A 27,998-nucleotide genomic window follows, 5' to 3' on the forward strand; every position below is an offset into this window, starting at 1 on the left:
GGAACAAGCAGGGAGAGCCAGAACCCCTTCCCACGCCCCACTCCCAGAGGCAGGCTGCCGGCCGGTCTCACTCTCCAAAGCTGAACATCTCGGCTTCTTTCTCCTTCCAGAAGGCGAAACTGCGGTCGATGTAGCCACAGATGTCCTCGCTGTTGAAGCTGCCCCGCTGGCAGCCGGACCCCGGCCTCTGCGCGGGGGGCTCGGCGCTGCTGCTGGGGGCGGCGGCGGGGGGCAGGGGCCCCAGGGGCGTCAGCCCCGACTTGCGGCCGGGCTCCGCGTCCCAGGCGGGACCTCGGCTGGAGCCGAAGAAGCGGGCTTTGATGTCCTCGAAGCCGTCGGTCCAGGCGCGGCGGCCGGCGGCCACCTCGTCGGTCACGGCCTTGTGGAAGGCGCGCACCGCGTCCCAGCCGTGGGCGCCCAGGTGCTCGAAGACCTCGAAACACAGCAGGTGGCGCATCTTGCGCTCCTCGGCCGGCAGCTCGCACTCCAGGAGCCGGAAGTAGCCCAGCATGAAGAGGTCCAGCGTGAGGCCGCCGTAGGGCACGGGCGCCCCGTCCACGTGGGGCAGGAACTGCTCGGGGGACAGCGGCCCACGGGGCCGCCGGCTCAGCCGCCGCAGCTGCCGGGCCGGCACGTGCGCCATGATGGCCTTCCAGTTGCCCAGCAGGTGGGCGATGACGTGGCGCTGCTGCCACAGGTGGCCGAGCCGGGGGCCCTCGCTGGGCGGTGGGGGCGGCAGCCCACGGCCCCCCGCCGCCGCCTCCCGAGCCGGCGGCGGCGGCGGCGGCGCGGCGCGGCGGGCCTCCAGGGTCCTGCAGGCCGCGGCCTTGAGGGCCGGCGCGTAGGCCGACTTCTTCCAGTGGCTCAGGAAGAGCATCACGATGCGCTCCTTGCGGAGGCTGGCCAGGTGGGCGCCGGGCGCGGCCCCCGCCTCCGACGGGGCCTCCTCGCAGCCGATGCCCGAGTCGCTGGCCTCCTCTGCGTCCCCCGGCGCGGGCGCCCCTCCCGCGGGGCTGCTGCGGCGCTGCGGGGCTGCGGGCCAGCAGCCTCTCGGGCACCGCCCGGGCGGGGCCCCCGGCTCCCAGGGGCCCGGGTTTGGGGCGCAGGACGCGCCCGGAGCGGACTCGAAGTTGCCGCGCAGTGATCGCACGGACACGCCGCACTGCTGGATGTCGCGCTGCGCCTCGCTTCTCGGGGGGCCGGCGGGGGCCTCGGCGGGGGTCTCCCGCGGGGGCCTCCCCTCGCCCTGCACCAGCCCGTTCATGCCCTTCAGCAGCAGGGACATGCTGCGCACCAGCCGGGCGACGTGGCTGCACCACAAGGGCAGGGGCTGCTCGCCGCGCTCGGCCTCCGCGGCCCCCGAGGGGCCCTTGGGCTCCGCCGCGGGGGCGGGAGCCTCCTCACCCTCGGGGCCGGGCGCCCGGGGCAGGAAGCGGCTGTGGACGGTGATGCTGACCAGGGGCGCGGGCAGCAAGGCCTGCAGCTCGGCCGCCAGGCGGCCCAGCTCGCTCTCGTACTCCTGGCAGCGGCGGCGCAGCTGCAGGTCGGCGATCTGCTTCTCCAGGTAGACCAGGTCGTCCTCCGTCAGCAGCTCCCCAAAGGGGCCCAGGATGGCCTGGTGCGTCTGCGAGTACCGCCAGGCCGCCTGCTCCGCGGGGCCCTCGCTCCCGCTGTCGCCCTGGAGGCGGGGAGGCCGGGTCAGCAGCGCCCCGAGCCCAGCCGGCAGAGGGCACGTTGCCCCCGAGGGTGGGCCGGCCCCCGGTGCTGCCACGGACCCCGGCCCAGCCCCTCAACTCCAGCTGGCCCTCGGCCGGACTTAGAATAAACCGGGAGGCTGGCCGGCCCCGGTCCCGAGTCTGAGGCTCCGGGCAGCCACTCGGCCCCCTGGGCGCGCCCCGTCTTTGCCCTCAGAACGGGGTACCTCTGCTCTGCTCTGCCACGCCCACATCCTAATCTCATCTCCTCAGCGTTCAGTCCAAAGGCTCTCTCTCCTCAGACCCCTCCCCGCCCCTCCCGCCAAGCTCCGGAACCTTCTGCGGTTGGGTGGCTGCTTCTGGCTCTCTGCTCTGGGCTCTCCTGCTGGCTGCCCTCCCCTACCCCCGGCGCTCAAGGCCTGTGGGACAGGGACCCCGAGCTGGCCCCCTCTGGGCTCTGTGCCAGCCCGATTACAGCTCAGGACCCCCTGGGGGAGGAGCCCCATTTCGCAGGTGAGGGGCCTGAACCACCACCTGCTTTTGCCCAGAGGCCTGGGGCTGTCTGGCCCCGGGCAGTGCTCTGCACGACTGAGTTCTGATTGCCGGGCCCAGCGGGCCCAGAGCGCGGAGCAGAGCCTGCGGCGGACGAAGCAGACAAAACCGGATCCCTCCAGGGTTAAGACTGGAGCTACTGTGCACACGACAGCTAGGGGGAGCCCGCTACTCTGCTCAGATTCCCAAAGGCTCCCCAAAGGCCTGACACTGAGCAGTCCTGTAACATCCGCCCGCCCGTTCCCTCTCTGACCTCACCTCTGTCCGTCACACCTCATTCACTGCACTCAGAGGGACCAGCCTCCTCCTGGTCCCTGGGCTGCCCACTCATGCCTCAGGACCTTTGCACTTATTTTCTCTCTGCTTAGAATCACTTGTCCCAAATTCTCGCAGGGCTCCTCTCTCCTTTCTTTCTGGCCCCTGCTCAAGGCCACCTCCCCAGACAGGCTGCCCCTGAGCACCCGTATGGAATCGTCACTCCCCTTCCCCCTGCTCTGCTTCTCTCCATGACACGTGGAATCACCCTCCCTGCCCCCCCCCCCACCCCATCAGGTGCCCGACCACCCTGTCTTCCCTGCTGGAACGTGAGGGCTGGGAGCGCAGGGCTGGTCTCCCTCACTGCCTAGAACACGGCCTGACACGAGGTAGAGGTGGGATAAAAATGGTTACATAAAAGAACACATGGAAATAACACCTCTAACCAGGTGAAGAAGTTCCCAGCTCCCTGATCTGGTTCAACTTCATCGTCTGGCAGAGGAGGAAGCTGGGGCCACAGAGGGACACGCAGTGGGGCGCCCGGTCGAGGTGAGGGCTCAGGCCCCGCACCTTCCGCGTCCACCTGCCAGGACGGAGCCTTCTGCCCCGCCTCCACTCTCTACCCCTTGGCCCCGCCCCGCCCCACCCCTCTCCGGCAGGTCCCCGCCCCCTGCCCCGCCCCGTCCCGCCCCCTCTCACGCCCCGCCCCGCCCCACCGGGCCCCACCTGGGCCTGGGATTCGGGGTCTGCGCCCAGGCGGGCTTGCAGCTTCCGCACCATCACCTGCCGCTTCCACTCTGGGATGGGTCGGCCGCGCTCGTCCTGCGTGGGCACCAGCCAATCGAGGTCGCCCGAGGGCAGCCTGTCCAGGTGCAGCGCGGCCAGGCAGTCCGGGGCGTCCCCCGCCGCCATCTCCTCTCCCTGTGCAGACTCGGGTAGGTCACTCAAGTCCCTGAGGGGACCTACCCCCCTGGCCCGGGACCGGTGGGGAGGGCCACATGGGGTGAGCAAGGCCCAGGGAGGAGGGGGTGGGGACAGGCCAGAGAAGGGTGGGGAGACCCAGCCTGGTAAGCGTTGGCTTCTGAGGGCAGGGACCCCTGGTGTTCTGTGGGATCCAGGTATGTGAGTGGGGCGATCTCTGACTGAGAGAAGCAACCCCGAGATTCTTCCCTTGTTCTATATATGGCAGAAGAGGTTGCCATGTGGATAGGCAAACTCATTTGGAGAGCAGTTACATAGGGAAAGTCTGGTGGCCAACTCTGAACTGCAGGACTTGTCAGAGCCTTTAAAATGCTGTGTGCCCTATAACTCTCCAAGAGGGACAGCACCATGCAGCATTTCCCAAACTTGCACCGGACATCTCAGGGGCTGAGAGTTCCTGGCACCCTTTCAAGGAAGGGGTGGGTTGGATTTATAAAGGCCTCGGGCCCAGAAAAAAAAGGAGAGAGAGGAGCCGGCCTCCTCCAGTGGGTCCTGGGCTGGGTGGGAGCCCCTGAGGAGGAGGGCAGTAGACTCCAGGCCCACCCCCCCTCCCCCCGCCATGGACAACTGCATCTCTGCCCCGGAAGTGACCTGGCTGGGCCACACAGAATACTGATGAGAGGCCAGGTGAGCTTGGGGGGTTGGCTGGGGGGCCTTGGGAGAGGGACGAGGAGGCAGGAGGCGTACCGCGGGGACGGCGGCGGCGGCGGTGGTGACCCTTGGGGGCGCTGCGCAGGTTATCTGCTCCCTCGGCGGAGGTGGGTCATGCTGGTCAGGCCAGGCTGGGCTGGGAGACTCTACTGCGGGGGGAAGGGAAGCAGAGTCAAGGGGCTTCCCGAGAAGGCAGGGGTGGGGGTAGAGAACCCTGGGTCTAGGGCAGAGCTGGTATTCCTGAAGGACTGCTAGACTTGCAGCCAAAGTTGCAGCCAGCCCCCAACAAAGCGCCCGGGGACCCGGGGTGCTGGACCTCTGCGGGCGCCTGTGGGGCTCTCCAAGCCTGGCCAGTTGGAGAACCTGAATTTTAGCCCCTCACCCGCCCCTGGAAGGAGCCGGGGAGGGCACAGGGTGGTCTGGGGACCTAAGGCAGCCCCTCCCAAAGCATGCCAACACGCACACCAGGGCCACACCCTGAGCGAGAAACAGGTCCTGCACCACACACACACACACACGCACACACGCACACACGCACACACGCACACACTCCTCTGTGGGACTGTATAACCACAACCCACTCCACGAAATGGTGCTAACCCTCACAAACGTGGGGCCTGCTGAGATTTTTCGTGTTCCATTTCAATTTTTTTTAATGTATATTTATTTTTGAGAGAGAGAGAGAGAGCATGAGCAGAGGAGAGGCAGAGAGGGAGACACATGTCCGAAGCAGGCTCCAGGCTCTGAGCTGTCAGCACAGAGCCCGACGCGAGGCTTGAACCCACAGACTGTGAGATCGTGACCTGAGCTGAAGTCAGGCGCTTAACCGACTGAGCCACCCAGGCGCCCCTCCGTTTCAATTTTTGGTAGAACGGCCCTAATTCCCTAACAGTCGGCGGCCTGCCCCTGCCAGTCCGTGGACATCCCACCTGCCGGGGGCTCCAACCAACAGCAGCAGATCCAGAGGCGGCCTGGGCCCCGGTGACCTGACCTTTGAGATTTACCTCTCTCCGGACAAGCCAAGGCCCAGGGAGGGAATGAGGCTGCCCAAGGTCACACAGGCAGGACGTCCGGGCCCTGGGGGCTCAGAGCTCACAGAGGGACCCCAGAGGGCTGCGCAGGGGGCCAGTTAATTGTAAGTGTCCATTATGGAAAATGTTGATCCTCCCTTTAAAGAAGCAACCCAGACAGTAATGGAAATTTGGGAGAAGCTGGGGGCTGGGTGGTGGGAGGGATGACCCCAACTGTGTCCTGGAGGTCTTGTGGGCCTGGCTGCCTGGAGTCCACTGCTCTCCCAGCCCCCCCCTCAAAGGACCTCAGAGGCGGGGCCAGCAACGCCCACTCCCCGCGCCTGTGGTCCAGGCCAGTCTCCCCTGGAGACGTGTACTCACAGGTGGGGCTCCTGAAACCCGGGCCCCTCGTGCCATCCTCCGGGGCGCGCCTGGCAGCTGACAGTGGAGGAGGGGGAAACGGTGGTGGCGGTGGCGTCATCAGGAGTGGCACCTGGGGGTGGACACGGACCTGGTCAGCAGGAGGCCCCAGTGAGCCCTGGCTTGGGCCGCCGCATGACTGGTGGGGTGGAGGGGGCGTCCGGCAGGCTGGCCGTGGCCCAGTCTCCCTGGCGGGGGAGGAGGGCATGTGTATCTCGGAACGGGGCTCGGAGAGGGTGAAGTGCGCAGGACTGAGGTTCTGTCCTCCCGTGTCTGCCCACCCCTCCGTGCCTGGTGACCAGGACTCCTCGCGCTCCCCATGTACTTGTCTCAGTGCCGTCACTCACCGTGCCCCCGCATGTGGCCACCACCACCGGCAGGTGAGCCCCCCCATCTAAAGGCCTGGCTCAGCCTTTCTCTGGAACCAGCTTAACGCGGCAGCTCCAGGTGCTGGGTCAGGGCCGGGTGTCCAGCCTGTGCTTACCTCTCTCTGGCCTTGTGAGACATGCGTGCACACACCTGCACCCGTGCACCCGTGCACACACTCACACATGCGTGTGTATACACGTGCACGCGCACACGCGTGTACACAACCCACATGCACACACACGCACAGACACACATATATGCGCGCCCACACGTACACGCTCATGTACATGCAACCCCCCTCCCTGACCGTCCCGGACTTCCGTGCTGAGACAAAGTGCCTCGAGGGCACCCCCCTCTGAGAGGAGAGCAGAGTCCCCACCAACGGGCACAGAGGGAAACCGAGAGGCACTTGGAACACTTCTCAGAGCCACAAGCAGGGGTTGTGGGGCTGGGGCCTCACCTCAGAGCAGTGGTGTAGTGCCCAGGCCACCCCCTCCCCAAGGCCACTTGGAAACAGAGATCGCCGAGTTCAGCTCCACGGAGCTTGGTGGTTGGGAAACCCAGGCCCGGCACTGCAGGGGCACCCCAAACTCACCCCCATAGCCTGCCCCATGTCCAGGGCAAGGCACCGAGCTGCCTCTGGCCGCCTCCCCCGCCTCCAGCACTGACAGGTGGCAGCCGAAAGAGCCTTTGACCTGGAGCTCTCTCCCCAGCTCAGCCCTGAGCAGCCTCAACTTTTGGGACCGACTGACGGAAGCCAAGACTTCTGGGCCAGCTGACTAGCCAGCAGGAGACACGGGGCATGCAGGCCACTCTAACAGCACAGGGGTGCCAGCAGGGGGACAGTGCTCACCTCCTTGCCCCCTGCGTGTCCCTCCTTCGGCAGCAGAGAAATCACTTTTTGGTTTAAAGATCAAAGTTGAAGTCCGGCAGACGCCGTCTCTTGGACGGCAGACCTCGGGGCCCTGGGCCGCGTCACGGAGGCCCTTCTGACACCTGATTGCCCCGGCTCGCGTCTCCAGCCAGTCGGACCACAGCCGCACCCCCCTCAGCACCCCACCCTGGCCGTCAGACTGGAGCTCCTCACCCCTCCTTCCGCGGGCAGCGGAGGCTGGACACGCCTCCAGGTTGGGGCCGCAGAGAGCCCCGAGCAGGACAGAGGACATGGTTCAAAACAGCCCCACGTGGGATGTGTGGCCTGTGGCCGGAGGGTGTCTGGAGGGTGTGGCCCATGTCGCAGCGCCGTTTGATGCTCTGCTGTCTCTGTCTTAAAATCCTTAATCATTTTGGGGGCGCCTGGGGGGCTCATTCGGCTGAGTGTCCAACTTCGGCTGCGGTCATGATCTCACGGTCCGTGAGTTCGAGCCCCACCTCGGGCTCTGTGCCGACAGCTCGGAGCCCGGAGCCTGCTTCGGATTCCGTGTCTCCCTCTCTCTCTGCCCCCCGCCTCTGCTCATTCTCTGTCTCTCAAAAATAAATGTTAAGAAATTTGTTTAAATAAAAAAATAAATTTCTTAATCGTTTTTGAATAAGCAGCCCCAAATTCGTCGTGCGCTGGCCCTGCATGTGATACAGCTGGTCCTGCTGGACAAACCCCTGGGTCACTCTGAGTGTCCCCTTGCTCACATCCTGATCCCACCTCCCTGCGAGGAGGCACTGACTGACCTCAGCTCGGCGGTGCCCTCAGGAGAACCCCTGACCCGCACCCGAGTGTCTCCAGACGCTCCACTGCTCTCCCGTCCAGGCCCCGCGGCCCACTGTGGCCACTGGAAAGGGACACAGCCTGAAACCCCGTCTGCCCGGCCACCACGCACCTCACGCCTCAGTCCTCGCGGGAATCCGTGTGGAGATCCCGGGAGCCCCGGTGGGCTGGGGTGCGTCCGCCGGCCCCCAGCCCGGGAGGACCCGCAGAGACAGGGGCCGGGCTGCGCACGGGGAGCTGCAGCCGTCCTGGGGCTGTCAGGACCTGTGGCAGCTGCCGCCCCGGGGAGAGCAGGAGGTGTGGCATTAATATTTGAAGGCGGAGGTATCGGGTGGCCAGGCGGGCTTGGGGTGGCTGTGGGATCCCTTACCATGCACCTTAACCCTCCACGGTGCAGGGGAGCAGACCCTCCGGGGATGCAGGCGGGACTGAGATCCCTGGGTCAGACAGAGGGATCCTCTGGTACAGAACCCCTCTCCCACAGCCCCCCCGGGGAACAGACGAGGAGACAGGATCAGAGAGGGCAAGGGGCTTCCTCAAGGCCCCAGAGCTGGGATGCGGGAGAGCTGGGATCAGAATCTTATTTGAGCCCCTAGTCCTTGCTCCGGGAGGCCCTCGGATCACTGCTCCTTTGGTCCAGGGGCATCAGCAGTAGAGGAGGAGGCAGATGGGTGGGCCTCGGGGGGCGGGTGGGGGGGCTGGCGCCGGCTGGGTCTCTCGCACTCCTTCCACGGATGCAAGTTCTGGCTGCATTTGTAGGGACAGACCCAGAGGAACCTTGTTGCTCCCAAATAAAATGGGGGTCCCCCAGGCTCCACCATCCTTCCCCCACCTCCTGTGTGCCCGGTAGCCATCTGGGCCCATATCACATCACGCTGGGACCCAATAAAACATGATGCTTGCTGTCCGCAAGGTGCATTGGACCCGGGACTCTTGTGCCGTCTTCCAGCATCCACGACACAGACGTTTGCTGGCTCACGACCTTCAGGCAGGGTTGAGTCAGACCCCAGACCCTGTGGCACAGCTAGAGAGCCTGGCCCTGTGGTCTGACGGAGGACGGCCGAGCCCCGGGGGCGCCCGCACCACAGGGTCCCCCTGCTGCCCGGGCCCCTGCCCCGCCAGGACTCCCCCTGCTTCCTGCCCCTGCCTGGGAGCCCTCGGCCCCTCCGCTCTCAGGGGTGGGGGGCACAAATCTCCCCACCCCCTGGAGGACTGCGGACTCAGCTCGGGCCACAGCGGCCTCTCGGGCAGGGGGAGACGAAAGAGGCCGGCAGTTGGTTTGAGGCCCAGGGAAATGGACTTGGCCCCAGAGTGGCAGCTACAGCCTGGGAGACCTCGGGGCTGAATCCTGCTCTGCCCCTCACCAATGAGAAGCGCTGGGGAGCCACTGCCTGGGCCTCGGTTTCCTCGCCTGTAAGTCAGGAAGATGAGGAGTTACGGGGGGCGCCTGGCAGGACCCGGCACCGGTAGGGCTCGGACCTGATCCCCGTGGTTACCCTGGAGAGGCGCTCACCCCGAGTTCTAACCGGGTCCGCTGTGCAGCTTCCCAGGTGGCGGGAAAACCGGCATCCTGACTAAGCGAAGCTGCCCGGAGCCGAAGGAGCACAGATACTGGGTCCCGACCTCTGTGTCCTGCTGGCAGGACAAGACTGTCCCCGAACCGGGCAACTGGCCGGAGGCCGGCAGACATCTGGGCCTGGGCTGGCGCCCTTCCCGCGGCCTGCTGTCTTTTCCTGTTTTCGGTGAGATTTGAGCAATGCTGTGCCCGCCATGCATTATACATAGAGGACAGCTGTGGCGAGCAGGGTTACAGGCCTGTAATGCCACCCGGGCGGAGAAAATCATGACCCACAGATGGGTGCCGGACACCGGTCACCATGGCTGAGATTCAGTTACTGGCCGCACAGCCAGGCCCCACCTCTCCCTGGAGAGGAGGCTGTCCGAGGGAGTCCCTTGCCCTCTCTGGGCCTCAGTTTCCCCAGCCGAAAGGAGAGGGTCCTAGAGTCCTTCGGGACCTAGGGGAGGGACTTAGCCCCCACCGTGCATCTCCTCTGCCTTCACAAGGCTCTTCAACCCTGTTTTACAGATGGGAAAACTGAGGCTCGGAGATGCTCAGAACTCGCCAGTGCTACCCAGCCAGAAGGAGCCACCCCAACCCCGGAGGGAGGGAGTACCGGGCTGGGGGTGAACAGGACAGTCCGGATGCTCTGGAAGGTGCTAGGGGGCGCGCCCCTCCCCTCCTGGAGGGCCGTGCTCGCCACCTGAGGCCGCTGTTCATCAGTGCCACCACCTGACCAGGACTTCACTCACACCCGGCCCTGCAGCTGCCGCCCCTGGAGCCCCTGCCCCTCCCAGGTCAGAGAGGCCCAACCCCTCACTGTGCAGAGCGGTGCCTGAGAGCCGGGGGGGCAGACAGACCTGGCCCAGGCTGAGGTGGGGCCTGGCCTCCCTGAGCCGTGGGCAGGGCCTGCCTCGCCACCACCAGCCCGGTCTTGTCCCCCGGGCCACGTCTCTGGAGACCCACGACCTCCCCGGGGCCAGCGCAGGCTGTCCTGTGGTGCGGAAGACGACAGCTTTTGCCTCTCCTGAGCCCAGCACAGGAAGAGGCCGGCACGGCCACCTGTGGATACTGCGTTCCCATCAATATTGCATTAGGCGCACAGCCCCCGCTCCCGGGCCCCGGGGCCCACAGCTGACACCCTGCCCTCCCGTGGGGCCAAGCCTGCGAGCGCGAGGCAGGCGGCCTGGGAAGGGGGCCATGCCAGCCACAGGCGAGGGACTGGCCTGCTGCCCTGGGCGCTCAGCGAGGCAGAAGGGAGGCTCCGGTCCTCACCCCGAGTCCCACACGGGCTCCCCCAGCTCCCCGCAGACACAGCAGTGAGCCCGGGGTGGGGGGGCCACACGGTCGGCCCAGGCTGGTTGGGGGAGCCCCCAGAGACCAGAATTCTGTCTCGAATCCTATGGTGATACCTGGGAGACGGCCAGGGCAGCAAAACCCCCCCAGCAGCTTGGGACGGGCCGGTTCTCCACGGCCCGGGGAGTCAGGAGACACCAGAATCCCCGGCCCCCAAAAGAGCTGGGCAAAGAGGCCAGGGGTCCTGGCGGGTGTGCTGACACCTGGGGATGGAAAGCTGAGGTCAGGGTCGCTGCCCCGACAGGCTGGGGACGGGCCGGGGACCCCACCCTGAGGCCAGGCGGGACCTGCTCCCTGGCAGCCGAGCAGCGCCCACCCCACCTCCTGATCCCACCTTCCAGGTTGGCCCCAGGAACCACACAGGGACCACACAGGGGCTGCGAGGGTCCCTGAGGGCCGGGACACTCCTGGCTTGTGGCCTGGGAAGCTCCGCCCACTACACCGGGAACCTGCCGAGCCCGACCAACTCCTCGAACGCGAGCCCAAAGGCAACATACATACATCATTCCGCAAGTAAATTACTTCAAGCAGTAAGTTCTCGTTTCTCAAACCACAACAGCAGGGCACCGCCATGTGCCCCAGGGCACCCGAACCGCTGCCCCGAACCGCAGCGAGCCTGGGTGTGGGTTTCAGGTGGCGGTGACAAGAGGCTCCTGGCAGGGGCCGGGTGAGGACTGTCCCACAGGCCCAGGGCCAGGGAGGCCTGCAGCTCTGCCTCAGTTGGTCCCGGATGCTCCTGAGGGAAAGAGAGGCACAGCAGCAGTGCCACAGGGAGACCTGGCTTTGGGGGGCGGGGGCAGCTTCCCCGGTGGACCTCAGGCTCTCACCCGGAAATGGGGCCAGGTGGTCCCAGGGACACCTTCCGAAAGGGCGGCCACTAAAGGGAAGTGGCAAGAGCTGTGGCAGGTGGGGACTAATCTGTCATAGCAACTGCCTTGGGCCTGGAAGGCGGGAGGGATGGGCGGGAGGGACCCGGGGTACCAGGCTCCATGCGGACCACACCGCTGACTCCAAGCCACCTGTGTGCCCGGCCCCACCCACTCTTCATTCAGCGCGCGCTTGTGGTGGCCCGCCGTGTGCGCGGGGCTGGCCCAGCAGGATGCGTGGGATCCTTGTCCCACGGATGGGGAAATGGAGCCACGAGGGCCACGCCGAGATGGGGGCACGGGGCTGGAACCTGCTGCCTTCTGCCTTCAGGACGGCCACGGGGCTGGCACCTCACCAAGGACCCAGGGCCCTGCTCCCGCCCCAGGGTATCCTCAGTCTGACAACGTCACCCCACAGGAGTCCCGGCCAAGGTCCAGCCACAAGCCCAGCCCTGGTCTTGGCCATAGCCCAGGCCCCTGTCCCGACCCGTCACAGCCCCGGTGGCAGCCCCAGTCCCGGCCCCTGTCACAGCCCTGTCATGACCCCAGTCATGGTCCTTATCACAGCTGCGGTCACAGCCCCAGTCCCAGTCCCAGTCCCCACCTCTCTTGCGGCCCCTGCCATGATCCCTGCCATGGCCCATCACGGCCCCGTCACAGCCCTTGTGGCTGCCCGGCCCCGGCCCCGGCCCCCGGCCAGCTGACTTGCGGCGCTGGCTCGGTCCCGGCCAGGCCCCTTCTCCTGGGAACAGCATGGCGTCCGCAATGAGCTTTGTCTCTAACTCGGCCATCAGGGCGGCAGGAGTCCCGTCACCCCGGCCCCCGGGGACGGACGGGGACCGTGGAGCTTACCGGCCGGGCGGCCTCCTGCAGGAAGCGGGCGCAGTCCCGGTGTCCGTGGTAGTCGGCCAGGTTGGCTGCCGTGCACCCATCTTTGTCCCGCAGGGAGGGGTCCACGTGGTGGGAGACCAGCGTCCGGCAGCACTGCAGGGAGGGGGCACACGAGCGACCGCTGGGCTACCCGCCTGTGCCCACGGCGCTCACCAGGTGCGCCGGAGAGAGGGCGCTGTGCCCGCCCCACCTCACAGGTGGGAAACCGAGGCCGCCGACAGCCGAGGGACTTGCCCAAGGCCCTGCCGCCATTCACTGCGAGGACAGGGCTTGAACCCCCGCACCCCACCGGGCAGCAGCACGCCCTCGTCCCGGACAGAAACCGAGGCACCCGCAGTAAGGAACTGGCCAAGGGCTCAGCCGGTGAGCAGGCGGTACGGCCAGCATGGGGGCTCGGCCCTGCCCTCGTAGTCCGTGCCCCGGGCTCTAAATGCAGAACCGGTGTCCGTTTCCACAGCAGCGCTCAGAGGTGTGTATCATTCTCATGCTTAGAAACAGGAAAACGGAATGATGGCCGATTACTGCCAGATTGGTGAACAGGGGTGGGTGATTCCAGAATGACCGAGGTTTAAGTCTGCAAATCTGTGAGGTGGCTGTGCCAGCAGCGGAACAGGCGGGTGGACGGATCCCATCAGGGAGCAGAGAAACAAGTCCCCGAGGACAATGTAAAACATGGACTAAATGTAGAAGCCGCCTTCCTAAAGCATCACGTGGGTAACTAGGAACCAGGCAGGCTCAGGAACCAGGGAATATCCAGAGGGATGAACCCACCACTCAGAGCTGTCTTTGCCCCTGGGCACCTGGGGGGGGGGGGGCTCAGTCAGTTAAGCACGGACTCTTGTTTTGGCTCAGGTCATGATCTCACGGTGCGTGAGTTTGAGCCCTGCACCGGGCTCCATGCTGTCAGTGTGGAGCCCGCTTGGGATTCTCTCTCCCTCTCCCTCTGGCCCTCCTCCACTTGTACTCTCTCTCTCAAAACAAGTAAGTAAACTTTAAAAATGAAAAAAAGAAGAAGAACTGTTTTTGCCCTAAGAGCATGCTGACACAGGAGAAACGGTTATCTTTGGCAGCCTCGTGGGACTAGGGAGGCCAGCCAAAGCTCACAGTCTTCCAAAGATGAGGGCTTGACCCTCATAGAAGAGGTAAACCAGAAGTCAGCCAGCCCTCTGCTTCCCGTCACTTGGTGGTCCAAGGAACCTCGAGCCTGGAATGTGGCCTGAGATCCTGGGCTTACAATTCCCATGTGTGTCCAACAGGCAGAGGGAAGTAAGATTATCACCCAAGGCCTCACATGACTCCTACGAATTATTTTTCAAATATAAGTTCCAGCATACAGTCAGACAAGATCAGGAGCACAAAGAAATAAGACACCAGAACCAGAACTAGAAGATCCAACCGGCAAGGAGATAGACCCACAAAGACCTGGGAGCCCAATAGATAGAACACAACTGTGCTTCCTAATTTCAAGGGAATAAAAATCAAGCTTGAAAATGTAGGCATGGAATTATAAACTAGGAAAAGCGACGTGGTAGATTTGAGAAATGAGTATCAGTAGGTCAGGAACATGGAAACAATAACCAAGTTAAAAATCAAAGCTGTAGGATTAGTAAACAGAAAATTGGGCAGACACAGCACAGACAGACAAAAAGATGTGAACAAAAACACCAGCAGACATAAGAAGGCCTAAAATATGTGTGGGGCACCCGAGTGGCTCAGTTGGTCGAGCGTCTGACTCTTGGTTTTGGCTCAAGTCATGATCTCACAGTTTGTGACTTTGATCCCTGCAATGGCCTTCATGCTGACGGCATGAAGCCTGCTTGGGATTCTCTCCCCCTCTCTCTCTGCCCTTCCCCTGCTCTCTCTCTCTCTCAAAATAAATAAATAAACCTTAAAATTTTTTAAACAAATAAAATATGTGTAATAATAATCCCAGAAAGAGATGAGAAAGAGAATGGGTGCACAAGTCACTGAAGCGATAATGGCTGGGAATTTTACGGGACTTCTGGAAGCACCAAAGCACAAATTCAAGATGCTCAAGCAATCCCAAGTGAGAGAAATAAAAAGCATTCCAACTCTGGTCATACTGAAATTGCAGAAAACCAAAGACAAAGTGAAAAACCTTAAAAGCGACAAGAGAAAGAATGATTATCTTCAAAACCATGGCCCCTCTCAGCTGACTTCTTTGTAGAAACCACAGGCAATGAATGAATGACATTTTCAAAGCGGTGAAAGAAATAAGCTGAAAAGATGAAGCTACAATTCTATACCCAGCAAAACTATTCTTCAATACTGACAATAGGATAAAGATGTTTCCAGGCAAACAAACAAAACAAAACAAAGAATTGGCCTGCAACAAACCCACACTAACAGAACATCTGAGGCATCGGCTTCAGACTGAGGGAAAGGGATCCTATATGGAAGGCTGGAGAAGCCAGAAAGAATGAAGATGACAAAATGGTAAATTTGTGGACAACTTTATTCCTTGACTGAATGGAAAACAGTAACGTCAGACAGTTTTTTTTAAACTGCAGAAAGAGAACACATTAAAAATGGTGACCCCATTGCATTCTAGCCTCATCGACACCCTGCAAACTTTCTTGCTCCCTTCCTTCTTGCTACTGGCCTCTAGGATGTACCTTGAAAAGCTCAAGTCCATCCGTAGGGAGCTGGGGGTTGCCAGGGACCATCGTGCTCACTACATGGAGAAGGCTTTGCCCAAGAGATGGGGAGGCAAGTCCTTCCCACGTGCCTCATGGCACCAGGCACCATTCTGGAGTGACATGTGGACCATTGATTCAGTCCCAATGTCATCCTGTGAAGTTTGTTACTGTGCCTGCCATTACACAAGAGGACATGAGGCACGGAGAAGGACAAGAAGCCTCCCCAAGGTCATACAGCTGGATTCACAGTAATGGCACTAAGACCCCACGATCTTCATAGGCACCCTAGACAGAGGAGCATCACAGGACAGTGCAGGGCTGGAAGAGACCTCGAGGAGAAGTTAGCCCAGAGTCCCCCATGCCATCAGTCCCAATGCCCCCTTTTTATTACAAATATTTTCTGATACCCCATTCACTATTCTAACATGAACTCTAAATATAATGCAATTTGCTTGCACGTGTAATAATTATTATACATTTTTGAAAAATTTTTAATGTTTATTTACTTTAGAGAGAGACAGCACAAGCAGGGAAGGGGCAGAGAGAGAGGGAGACACAGAACCTGAAGCAGGCTCCAGGCTCCGAGCTGTCAGCACAGAGCCCGACGTGGGGCTGGAACCCATGAACCATGAGATCATGACCTGAGCCAAAGTTGGCTGCTCAACCGACTGAGCCACCCAGGCGCCCCTAATAATTACTATATTTATAAGTATTTATTAATAATCATTAGTGACATTCTATTAATAATAATTAATATATATTTTAAAAATTGCTACTACACTCTAATATATAGGAGAAAAGAAAAATAATTTATAATTTAAAAGACATGCATTGGGGCGCCTGGGTGGCGCAGTCGGTTAAGCGTCCGACTTCAGCCAGGTCACGATCTCGCGGTCCGTGAGTTCGAGCCCCACGTCAGGCTCTGGGCTGATGGCTCAGAGCCTGGAGCCTGTTTCCGATTCTGTGTCTCCCTCTCTCTCTGCCCCTCCCCCGTTCATGCTCTGTCTCTCTCTGTCCCCAAAATAAATAAACGTTGAAAAAAAAAATTAAAAAAAAAAAAAAAAAGACATGCATTTTGCTGTGTCAATGTTTGGGCACGAATGCACCGAAGACAAAGTCTGATGTCAGTATCGTGAAAAATTGAGAAAAGCATTGACACGGACAAAACAGATTACTGAGTGTCCTGCTTAGGACACTCTGGTGGTTATTTCTGCCTTTCATTCACTGCCTTAGAGCCAACTACTCTGCAAGCTGTAAAAAAAAAAAAAAAAAAAAAAAGTTCATATTATAAATGACTCTTGTCCAGAGAAAGGCAAAACACAAAATGTGTCCAGTGGAACGCAGCTCACTATTTCCCTGTCCATACTGACTGGTTTTGCATCTGTGTATTTGTAAATTCACTCCATCATTCCTTACCTGTGAAACATTTATTACTGGCTATATAAATTACTTGTTTTCTCATTAATTAACGAGTTAAGTACACATCTTTGAAAGTCTCATTTTATAGTTGAATGAGCACCATGATTACAGGCATTTTAAAAACCATCCTCCGATGTACCCACATGTAGAATAACTGATCTTACAGTTACACTTCAAACTGCGGAGACTCAAACATCAGTGATGCCATGTTCCCAGACAGTGAGTAGTTCTTACGAAAGAGCTAAATAAGACAAAATACTATCTTCCCTCAACACACACAGTGGGACCATTCTTGGAAAGGTCTTATGTGTACTAAAACTGAGAAATGTTGGGGTGTGTGTGTATTTAGATTCTGAGCTTAGATAATTACATATACTTGAGCTGGGTTCAAAGCCCAAGTAATTATAAACAGGTTTGCCACCTACATGCATGTCAGAGCCATTGGGGAATTGTGTGGGGCGTGAGACCTTCTGTCATTTTGTGCAGGACTGCCCGGTGAATAGCAGGTCCCCTAGTGTCCCCTCCACCACAATGCACCTCGATCACTGGACCAACCAAAAACAGCCCTGAAATTTCCAACACCCGCCACAGAGGGTGCTGCCCTGTGGTGCCCAATCAGGGAACCAAGTACTCCTTGGTCACGTGCTAAGCAGCTGCTCAATCACTATGTGTTGGATGAGCGAGTATCTGAATGAAGGAGAGCGAACGGGTACACATCAGAGGGTCTGACCAATTAGCCTCTCACAGGCCCAGGAAGTCGACCGAGGCGGTCATGCTCAGAATGCCTTTAGGGACTCCTGCAATACTCAGGAAGCTCCCTTCTTGAATTAGCAGCAACTCGACGTTAGGTAGAGAACTACCAGGGAGTTATAATCACTTTCCTAAACCTTGAGGGAACCTCATTTACACCTGTCTTCTGTGGTTTCCTTCTCAACCTCGACACCAAAGCCCCAGACCACACCCCCTCTTATGGCAACTTCCTGCAGTGTGCCCTCCTCTCGAGAGCCCGATCCCGTAGCAGCCTCCTGATGCCGCGTGGAAACTGCAGAGAGGCTGCAAGGCCTGCCACGGGGGACCGCTTGCTGCCAGCGGGAGCCCCTCCTCTCTGCTCCGTTCTAGCAGTCTGGCCACGTCTAGCCCTCTCCCTCGCCAGAAATCCCGCTCCTTCCCATGTTCAAATCACCTCGGTGAGAAGCATCGTCTCTATGAATTCTTCCTAGATGAGCTCAGCTAATGCTATTCGCACAGACAGTTCTTGAAATTGTATATTAGAATCACCTGGGGTGTTTTTAAAAAGTCCTGATACTTGGAGGCTCCAACTAGAGCCAATTAAGCCAGGACGTCTGGGCGAGTGGAGCCCAGGCGTTAGGATATTCTAAACCCGTCCTGGAGATTCCCAGGGTGCAGACAACTTCGAGAGCCAGTGTGCCAGCACTATACAAAATGTTAGCAAATGAAATTCAGCTACATATAAGAGAGATAATGTATCATGATCAGGTGGAGTTTGCTCCAGGAATGCAAGGTTGGTTTAATACTGTTAAGGGTAATCAGAGTAGAAAGCAAGGTCTTGAAGAGCTATTTGCACACCCACTTCCGCTGCAGCACTGTTCACAATAGCCGAGAGGTAAAAGCAACCCAAGTGCCCACTGGTGGATGCACAAATAGAAGCGATGTGGTCCATCCACACACCGGACTATTAGTCTTAAAAGGCAAGGAAATTCTGTCTTGTGCTACAACATGGGTGAAACTTGAGGACATTCTGCTGAGTCAAACAAGCCAGTCACAAAAGGATAAATACTGTATGATTCCACTCATATGACATTCCTAGAGTAGTCAGTCACGCTCCTAGGGACAGAAAGTAGCAAGACAGGTGCCAGGGGCTGAGGGAGGGGGAGTGGAGAGACGTTCGATGGGGACGGAGTTTCAGTTTTGAGAGATCAGAACCCAGAGATCTGCCGTACAACAGTGTACATATAGTTTCCACCACCACGCTTAGAGATGGTTAGGAGGGTAAGTTCTATGTTATGTATTTTTTACCTCAATTAAAAAAGCAAGTAAGTATGATTAGCACCATTCAAAGCATAAAGACCGTGATATAGTAAGACAAAAAAATATGCTAAACAATCATTGCTCTCCTTTGGAAGCTGCTAGGACACCAGCTCTTTATTCCGAGGTTTTATTTTTTAAATCGGTGGGGGTGGGGCACCTGGTTGCTCAGTCAAGTTAAGCATCTGACTCATGATTTTAGCTCAGGTTGTGATCTCACAGGTGTGAGGTCGAGCCCCAAACTGGGCTCCTCGCTGGGAGTGGAGCCTGCTTAAGATATTCTCTCTCTCAGGGGCGCCTGGGTGGCGCAGTCGGTTAAGCGTCCGACTTCAGCCAGGTCACGATCTCACGGTCCGTGAGTTCGAGCCCCGCGTCAGGCTCTGGGCTGATGGCTCAGAGCCTGGAACCTGTTTCCGATTCTGTGTCTCCCTCTCTCTCTGACCCTCCCCCATTCATGCTCTGTCTCTCTCTGTCCCAAAAATAAATAAACGTTGAAAAAAAAAAATTAAAAAAAAAAAAAAGATATTCTCTCTCTCTCTCTCTCTCTCTCTCTCTCTCTCTCAAAACAGACAAACAAACAAAAAAACAGGGGAGGGGGGGACTGTCCCAGCTGAAGAACCTAAGGAGATACGAAGACCAAATGTAGTGTGAGGGGACACCCGGGTGGCTCAGTCTGTTAAGCATCTGATTTCGGCTCAGGTCATGATCTCATGGTCCGTGGGTTCGAGCCTCAAGTTGGGCTCTGTGCTGACAGCCTGGAGCCTACTTCGGATTCTGTGTCTCCCCCGCTCATGCTCTCTCTCTCTCTCTCAAAAATAAACATTAAAAAAATTTTTTTTAATGTCGTGTGATATCTTGGAGGTAATTCTGGAGCAGAAAAAAGACATTAAGGAAAAAACTAAGGAGATCTGAATGAAGTATGGACTTTGTTTAGTAATACTGCATCAACTTTGGTTCATTAATTGTGACCAATACACCATGCGAATTAAGTTGCTAATGATAGGGGAGAACGGATGTGAGTCTGTGGGGATTCTCTGTATTCATGTCTCAATTGTTCTAGGAATCTAAAATCATTCTGAGCTATTATAAAATAAGCATTTATGGTAAAGTTGTGGGGGAGGTCAAGCATTATCCTAGATTTCCTGGACGGAGTATATTTCTGGCACTGTTTATGGATTAAGAGCCTCAAGAGGCAAACCTATAGTGCGTGGCCCTTGTTTAGCGATTACACTGTAGTCGGGGAAGGGGACGCGGGATGGCATCAGCAGGCTGGACGTGAGGTGACGGCACGACCTTACTATGAATTATTTTTAGTTGTGATGACGGTTTGAGGCTGTGATAAAAAAAAAAAAACAACAAACAAAGGGAGTCCTCATCTCTTGGAGACGTTTGCTAAAGAATTTTTCTTTTTCTTTCTTTCTTTCTTTCTTTCTTTCTTTCTTTCTTTCTTTCTTTCCCTTTCCTTTCCTTCCTCTTTCTTTCTTTCTTTCTTTCTTTCTCTCCCTTCCCTTTCCTTCTTCCTTCCTTCCTTCCTTCCTTCCTTCCTTCCTTCCTTTCCCTTTCTTTCCTTTTTCTTTCTTTCCTTCCTTCCTTCTTCTTTCTTTCTTTCCCTTCCTTCCTTCCTTCCTTCCTTCTTTCCTTCCTTCCTTCCTTCCTTCCTTTCTCTTTCCTTTTCTTTATTATTTCTGAATAAAACAATGTGCTATCTCTGGTTTGCTCTTAAATAACCCAGTGGCAGGGGGAGGGGCTGAGGAAGGAACAGCGCCCAGACGGGTAAGTTCTTTTTTTTTTTTTTTTAATTTTTTTTTTTAACGTTTATTTATTTTTGAGACAGAGACAGAGCATGAACGGGGGAGGGTCAGAGAGAGAGGGAGACACAGAATCTGAAACAGGCTCCAGGCTCTGAGCTGTCACCACAGAGCCTGACACGGGGCTCGAACTCACGGACCGCGAGATCATGACCTGAGCCGAAGTCAGACACTTAACTGACTGAGCCACCCAGGCACCCCTAGACGGGCAAGTTCTGATCCCACCCTCTTTTGTGGGTTTAGAATTTCCAGAATGAAAAGATTGAAAGGAAATCTGTTCTCGGCTTTGCGGCCTGAGTTATTTTATGTTTGTATGAAGGAGGCTCGGACTCTTGGCTCATCTGGTCGACTTCTTGGGCTCGTGTAGAGCGTTTCATTTGAAGGAAGTCCCCGCTGTGGCCGCCATTCTCAGCCGCACCGACTGGCTGGGCTCAGGGCTCCTCCGGTCCCTCTGAACTTGGGGTTCCCTCACCTCCTTGGACCCTTCTGTTGTCACGTAGTGGGACAAAAAGCAAGACCGACTCACCCTCTTCTCCCAGGCCTGCCGAGGACTGTCTGGCCCCACCTGAGGCTCGCCCTGCCTTCCGACCCGCTGTTGCCTCCCTGTCTGGGTAGGGGATGGAAACTGGGGGGCGAGCCTGGAGGGCCCAGTGGTGGCCTGGAGGAGGATGGAGGGAGGATAGCTGGAGCGGAGCGAGGGGAGGAGCGGAGAGTCAGAGGAAGACAATTTCCAGCGAGCGGCTGTGCGCTGGGATGGGGGCTCCTTCGCCTTCTTTGAAAGGAACGAGCGTCTTCCCGTGACTCTTGCTTGTGACGGTTGCTCTTCCTTGACGCCTCTGACACCGGGCCACCTGGGCCCCGGGGACACTGTGGCTTCCGGCCGGGAGCAGCCGTCTCCAAGCATAGACCCCAAATGGGATATCTAGCTGCAGCCGATAAAGCCCTCCCTCTCGACTGGCCTGCCTGGCACCTTGCAGCAGGCTGGGCCCTGGGGGGCCATGGGAGGCGGCCCCCCCCCTTTGGAGACCACTATATGGGGCTGGGGGTGGGGCAGGTGTGGTTTGCTCTTAGATATTCTCTGGTCCTGCCTTTACGTGAGGTCTCTGTGCTGGTGGTGCCCGTGCAGGGGCCAGGTGCTGAGGGCTGGGTCTGTTCTCAGTGTCGGGCCTTCCTTAAATATTTATTTTTTGATTTTTAAAGTTTATTTACTTATTTTGAGAGAGAAACACAGCACGTGAGCAGGGGAGGGGCAGAGAGAGAGGGAGACATATAGAGACAATCCCAAGCAGTGGGATTCGAACTCAGGAACCTCACGACCATGATCTGAGCCGAGATCAAGAGCCGGACGCGTAACTGGCTGGGCCATGCGGGCGTCCCTGGGCCTTAAATATTTAAACATCACCCCTTCCTACTCCAGGGTGTCTGCTTCCTGGAGACCGGGCCGCGTGAGTCCCCAAGATTTACTGGATAAAGCCAAAGGGCTAACCCCGCACCCCTGCTCGGCCCGGCCCCCCAGTGCTCACAGCAGAGCGCAGCAGCCGAGGGCTGGCCCGGGAGGGCCCTCGTGCAGCCCAAACCCCGGGACGACACACACCGGGGGTCTCTGTGCAAAGCAGGGGTATGCACGGAGGGGCTGGATCCTGGGCAGTGACTGCCCCTCTGAGCCTCACTTCACCATCTGTAAAAGGGGAATCAGGACACCTCTCCCACAGGGCTGAATAACTTAGACAGGCAGCGTCTGGGCGTGGCGAGCTTTCTGAGGCTCCTGGGCTCTACTGCGCGCCCCCCCCCCCCCCGCCGCCTCGCCTGCCTTACCTCCAACTGCCCGTTCTCTGCTGCATCGTGGAGGGGGGTCCCACCCCACGAGTCTGTCGTGACGGGGGCACCCATCAGCAGGAGCCGGTCTAGAATGGGTGTGTGGCCGCCTCGAGCTGCAAAGTGGAGGGCCGTGGCCCCCTCGTTATCCCGTGCCGCCAGGCCAATGTCGGTGAACGTGACCTGGGGGAGGTGAGGGAGAGAGACCAGCTGAGCAGGTGACCACTCCCAGCGAGGGTGGTGTAGTCGGGAGGGAGCCCAGCACAGAAGAGGGAGGCCACCTTCCCCCAGAAGCCCCGGGGACAGCCATGTGACCCAGGCTGCTAGGGAAACGCGAGGGGCTCTTCTAGGCAAGTTCTGCCTTCCTGGCGGAAGGGGCTGGGGGGTGTGGTGTGTTTTTCTTTTCTCCCTCTTCCTGCCTTGCATGTGCCCGGCTTTCACCATAAGGGAAAGGCCAGGAGAAGAGTAGGGATGCAGCCTGATGGGGCTGGGGGCTGATCCGAAGTCAGTGGCCTTTGCTGCTTCTATGTGGGAGGGACAGCAAGAAGGACATCTAGCCCAGCTGTGGCCTGCAGCCCAGAGCACTGCGGGAAGCCAACAGTGATCTGGGAACAGAGCCCACCCGTCGGCCCCAAGGGAGGGGCTGCCCAGCCCTGGAGACAGTGAACCGGGTTAGAGGCTGCAGGCAGACGGGCCAGGAGGCCATCTGGAAAGACCTTTCTGGGCCTCAGGGCCCATGGCCCCGGCTGCTCCTTCCCTGGGATGAGCCCCTGGTGCTCCCTGGGGCTCAGTGGACACTCTTCCCTCCTGCCCACCCTCCCCACCCCCGCCGCTGCCTCCAGCTGCCGCTTCTGCCCCAGCAGAGCCCCATGGCTCAGCTCCGTGAGCTCAGCGCCTGCCCGTGCACGGCTCTATGGCCAGAGATGCCAGGACTCGGGTCAGGAATCCAGGTGTGGGGACAGGCACGTTGGTGGCGTCAGAACCGCAGGAGAGGGCATGCGAGGACAAGTCCACAGGGAGGCTAGGGCCGGGCTGCAGGGCTCTCTCCTGGGAGCGGAGCTGGCTGGAGCAGGAGTAGCTGTGGGAAGGCAGCCCCGCAGGGACACGGCCCGGGGACACGCCTGGGGATACGGCCTGCAGATGCGCCCCTGCTAGGTGCCTCGGGGGCCCAAGAGCCAGCCTAGGAGGCAGAGCGGCAAAGGGAGGCCGGAGGCAAATGCTGGCAGCCTCATAGGCCAAAGCGGGTGGCTGGACTTCATCCCGAGGCCGGGGAAATCATTTCTTCCTCGTTCATTCATCTGCTAGATAAACATCCCCAGAGCCCTTACTATGGCCAGGAATGTGGTCCCTGCCTCCCAGAGGCAAATTTACAGTGTATCAGGTGTTGGTGCCGTGGAGGAAAGACAGCGGGACAGCAGGACAGAGGGCTGCGTGGGTGGCGCCACGAGCATGGGGGGACCAGGCAGACATGTGGAAGCTGCTCGGGGAGTGAGGCCAGCCTACTGGAGGAAGAGTCGGGAGCCGCGGCCCCGTGGGGAGCGAGGGCAGTTCTGAGCCAGGAAGGGCTCTGTCCTCTCCACCAGCAGCCAGCGCGACCTTCAGACTGGTCACTCCTGGCTCAGAGTCCCTCCGGGGCTCCCAGGTCCCTCAGGAAGGAGCCCCGGTCCTCTCGCTTTCCCCGCTCACTCTGCCCCACAAATCAGGCTCCCCCCAGCTTGGACTGAATGCCAGGCCCACCTCCTCCTCGCTCTGGGCGCCGCCCCTTGCCCAGGCACCCCCTTTTGGGCCTACCTCCTGCCCCTCCTCAGGGAGACCCCCCCCACACACACACTCTGAGACTCCACTGGGCCTGCGCAATGAACCCTCGAGGATCCCAGAGACCTCGCCTGGTCTGGTTTCCTGAGGCGGGGGCACATCCTGGAAAAAGGCACCCCTGCCCCAACCTGGGCCACTCTGTTCTGGGGCTCCCGGCTTCCTTCTGGAAGCAGGCCTGAATCGCCCCTTCATGGGTCCAGAAGGGAAGAGACAGGGACTGGCCCAGGACAGTTGGGCCCAGCACACCCCAACAAGTGGCCTAACGGCAGGGCCAGGAACTGCCACCACCTGGTGCTGGCTTCAGAGCACCTGGGTGTCCCCAACCCCGAGAGCCCCCAGGACTCCTGGGGAAGGGGCCACAGTCCTGCAGGGGACTGCCAGTCAGAGCTGGGGGCTCCAGGCGGCACTCCCTGAGTGCACACATGGGGGCCCAGAGCGATGGCCGGGCACATCTGACCCCCCAACAACCCTGTGTGTCCCCAGCTTTCCTGTGGGCAGACTGAGACCCAGAGAAGTGGAGCCCCCGGCCTGGCCAGGCCCTGCTTGCTTGGGGGTGACTCTGCGGCCAGGGAAGGAACGGGTGCCAGCCTTCGGGGACCCCCTCCCGTCCACACCCCCGGCACCCCCTTACCAGCCAGACGACAAGCGAGTAGTGGCCACGGGCAGCAGCAGCGTGCAGCACGCTCATGCCGTCGAGGGCACGCAGGTGCACGTCGGCTCCGCAGTCCTTCACCAGGAACTGGGCCAGGTGCAGGTGGCCCTCCTGGCAGGCCAGGTAGAGGGGGGAGGCACCACTGCGTGTCCGCTGGTTCACGCCACTACGGGGGAAGGTGAGGTGAGAGGGTGTTTGGCGGGGCCTGCAGGAGGCAGGGGGCTGCCCCCAGCCAAAGGCCCAGATCAAGGGGAGGGGAGGCCCAGCACTTGACCAGCCTGTTTGCGCCCAGCCCCACCTTACTGGCCACCTGTAGGGTTGTACAGGCTGTGCACTGCTCAAGGACACCATGGCGCCCCTCCCCCCCCCACTGGAATCCTGGAATCCAGCTGTGCGCACTCCCCATCAAGCTGTTAAGCTGTTCACGGTGCTGGGGATTGCTGGGAGGGGGCACGTCTTAGGGGTGAATAGCCTAGTGGGGCCCGCAGCAGGCAGGTCATTGAACCTCCAGAGCCCAGGCCCTGCTCTGCAAAGCGTCCAGGGCCTGGCATCCAAATCCTGGGCCCTGGCATGGATTCTCCAATCCCACTCTGCCTCTGTGTGGCTGCAGGGCCCGATGAGTTCTTGGTCCCTAGTGAAATGCTACAGGGAGGGGCAGTCCCTTACCCAAGGCCACCCCATCCCCTGGTGACACAGACTTCACCTCTGGCTCCCGTGGCCAGTGCCAGGTGGGAATGGGGACCCTCGGGCGTGAGACATCACGTGCACACTTGTGTGTTTTGATGTGAAATCTCCAGGTTTTCAATGGTAGAAACTACTTTAAAAACGGTGAGTCTAAGAGACACTGTGTGGCTGGCCAGGCCCCAGGCGCCCAGAGAGTGTCCGTAGAAGCAAGTCCCCAAGACCTTCCCCGAGGGGTTGGGATCAGAAGGCACAGATCAGCGCTCCACCGCTGAGCTGTGTCAGGCCTTGCAGTGGGACACGCGTGGGTCAGCCGAAGAGCCAGCCATCCCAACAAGAGGCCCCCGAGGAGACGGGCACGGCCGGAGGTAGGCGGCTTCTGGGGAGACAGGCTAGGTCAGGTGTGGGGTGGACATTAAGTCCCACACCCAGCCAGGACAGCAGCCCTGGGAACAGGCGGTGGGAAGGCCGCGTGCATGGGACCCCTAGATGGCCCGTCACCGTGCCCACGGCATCCTTTATGTGGGGCAAGGACTGGAGAGCACTCACAATGAGGATGGGGACTGTGCTGCCCCCTGCCACACCCAGCTCACCCACCCACCAACTCCGGGCAGCGGGCACAGGGCCACCAAGACGAGACGGGCCGTCCTGGAGGGGCTCCCAGGGTGAGAATGGGGCAATGCGGCAGGATAACCCTGACAGGGACCTCAGTACCCTCCTGAGCGCACTGTTGGGCCTCTGCTCCCTTCAGGTGAGCTGGGGGTCCCCACCTTCCTTCCCAGCTGGGGGAACCTAGGACCTGGGGTGGCCCCGAGGCAGAGCCGGGAGCCGCCTGAGCACCACAGGGAGCTTCCTGGCTGTCCCCGCTGCCCCTCCACACAGCAAGAACGCGCCCCAGTCTGCCTGCCCCACCCGTCCTGGCACCTGCACTGCCCTCGGCCTGCAGGATCAATGTTCTTCCCTGCCGCCTGTCCCCCGAGCCTCCTCCGCCCCCACGGCGCAGCCTCCTCAGAGGCCAGCACTCCCCAGTGGCCGCACTGGCGGCGCCCTGGGTCCTCACCTGCCGTGGGCGGCCGCCAGGAGCTTCAGGCAGGTCAGGTCCCCACTGACGGCCGCGTGGTGCAGCGGCAAGGCCCCCTCCAGAGTCTCCAGCGTGGCCGCGTGGCCCTCTCGGAGCAGCCACTGCACCAGCACGGGGTGTGCGAAGCGGGCGGCCAGGTGCAGCGGGGACACCCCCGAGTCGTCTTGGTCCTGCGGGGGCACAGAGGGGCCGGGAGCCGTGGCAGGTCCGGACCCACCCCTGCCGGGCGGCACCCTCCAGCGCCAGAGCCGGCCGCCCAGCCCACACTGCCCGCCCGCCCGCCCGCAGCTCCCGCTCCCCCCCCCTGCTGGCTGGGCCAGCTGACCTGCTGGAGGGAGGAGGCGGGGTGTGGGCTCACGTCCAGGTCTCCCGGGTCCAAACCCGTGACCCCGCTGCACCCCGGCCTCTCTGTACTCGGCTCGCAGCCAGAAGGGCTTCCGCTGGCCCAACCGTGTCCATGTCAGGCTCTGCGGCCTGCTGGTCTGTCCCCTACCCCTGCCGGGCCCCCACCTGCCACCCCCGGGGCTCACGGCCAGAAGCATTCCCACTACAGGTGCCAGCACACCCGGTGTGCTGTGACCCCCAGCACAGAAGTGGGGACCGCCCCTGCCCTGCTGCCCCTCGGGTCATGGGGAGAGCTGATGGGGACGGCGGTACGGAGGCCGCCGCACACTCAGCTGGGACCAGTGAGACTTCCCTGCCCCGGGACCCAGCGTGACCCCCGGGAGGGTGCCCTCGTGCCCTCTCAGGGCTTGTTCACTGTCCTCCCCGTCCTCCGGCTGCACAAAGGGACGCCGGGCGGGCAGGAAAAGGGAGAGGAGCCCTGGAGACCCTTCTTCTTACCGTGAGGGCTCTCAGCCCACCGCCCCCCACCGCAGGGCTTCTGCTGTCACCCACCAAGGTCCCCAGTTGTACAAGCGGGTGCCCACAGCTCCTGAGCCCGTGTGCCCACCGCACTTCTCTACACACGCCTTTCTAGACCCTGTGGGAAACAGGCCCCACGACCAGTCCTGAGGACACAGGCGAGCCCTCCACTAGCAAGGCCAGGCGCTCGGGTATGGAGGCCGGGTGCCCCTGTGTGGAGGCCAGGCTCGTTCATGTGGAGGCCACGTGCCCCAGGGTGGAGGCGGGCATGGGGAGAGAGTGCGGCCACTCTGTGATGCTGGCCCCAGGGAACACGAGGTGGCTTAGGAGGCGGCCTTGGCTCACAAGGGCTTTGTGCTGGTTTGGGATGAGGCGGCCGTGAGGCAGGGACCGTGGGGCTGGCACGGCGAGTCCCCGAAACAACCCAGGGCCGCGATGCCCACGGGAGCCCAAAGCTCCAGACTTGCTGGCCCACGGCTCCCGCCTCCCCCAATCCACGCGGACACTGGCCCCAGCCCAGCCGCTGTCCCGCTCACCTGCAGGCCGCAGCCTCCATCGCGCACCAGCCAGCGCAGCTCGGCCAGGCTGCCCGTGGCCGCGGCGTCGTGCACCGGCGTGGCCCCGTTGTGGGCCCGCTGGCTGCCGGGCAGCTCGGCCTGCCGCACCAGGAACTTGACGCAGGCCAGGCGGCCGGCCCGGGCGGCGTGGTGCACCAAGCCGGCCCCCAGGGCGTCCACGATGCCCGGGCCCAGGGCACCGGCCTCCAGCAGCCGCTTCAGGGTGGCCAGGTCCCCGTCCTTGGCGGCCGCGAGCGCCCGCTGCCCCTCCATCCTCCGGCCCGGCCACCCGGTG

General features: G+C 60.4%; 1 protein-coding gene across 2 annotated transcripts; it reads right to left on the bottom strand.

Moving 5' to 3' along the window:
- Positions 1-67: 67 nt before the first annotated feature.
- Positions 68-27,976, bottom strand: ESPNL (espin like). 2 transcript variants are annotated; one of them, XM_047085813.1, is made up of 10 exons: positions 27,683-27,976; positions 26,262-26,452; positions 24,500-24,686; positions 22,054-22,236; positions 12,267-12,398; positions 5,543-5,636; positions 5,193-5,210; positions 4,170-4,282; positions 3,228-3,422; positions 68-1,678 (listed from the first exon to the last, which is right to left on the bottom strand). In XM_047085813.1, exons 1-10 carry the CDS (start codon positions 27,974-27,976, stop codon positions 68-70), a joined length of 3,018 nt encoding a protein of 1,005 aa, XP_046941769.1. The 2 variants fall into 2 exon arrangements, with proteins under 2 accessions (XP_046941769.1, XP_046941770.1); XM_047085814.1 differs by lacking the exon at positions 5,193-5,210 and having other exon boundaries at positions 5,525-5,636.
- Between the last annotated feature and the right edge of the window lie 22 nt (positions 27,977-27,998).

The sequence above is a fragment of the Lynx rufus genome, unplaced genomic scaffold (genome assembly GCF_022079265.1).
Source record: "Lynx rufus isolate CCGP_SWC_20201006 ecotype Redwood Valley unplaced genomic scaffold, mLynRuf1.p SCAF_2, whole genome shotgun sequence".
NCBI lineage: Eukaryota > Metazoa > Chordata > Mammalia > Carnivora > Felidae > Lynx > Lynx rufus.

What these genes read in the sequence shown, in the direction of transcription:
- ESPNL (XM_047085813.1), bottom strand. Translation starts at nt 27,976, where the DNA reads ATGGAGGGGCAGCGGGCGCTCGCGGCCGCCAAGGACGGGGACCTGGCC. An exon ending in ATGGAGGCTGCGGCCTGCAG is followed by an intron (nt 26,453 to 27,682) that starts GTGAGCGGGACA and finishes GTGCCCCCGCAG; the next exon opens with GACCAAGACGACTCGGGGGT. An exon ending in ACTCGCTTGTCGTCTGGCTG is followed by an intron (nt 22,237 to 24,499) that starts GTAAGGGGGTGC and finishes CACCTCCCCCAG; the next exon opens with GTCACGTTCACCGACATTGG.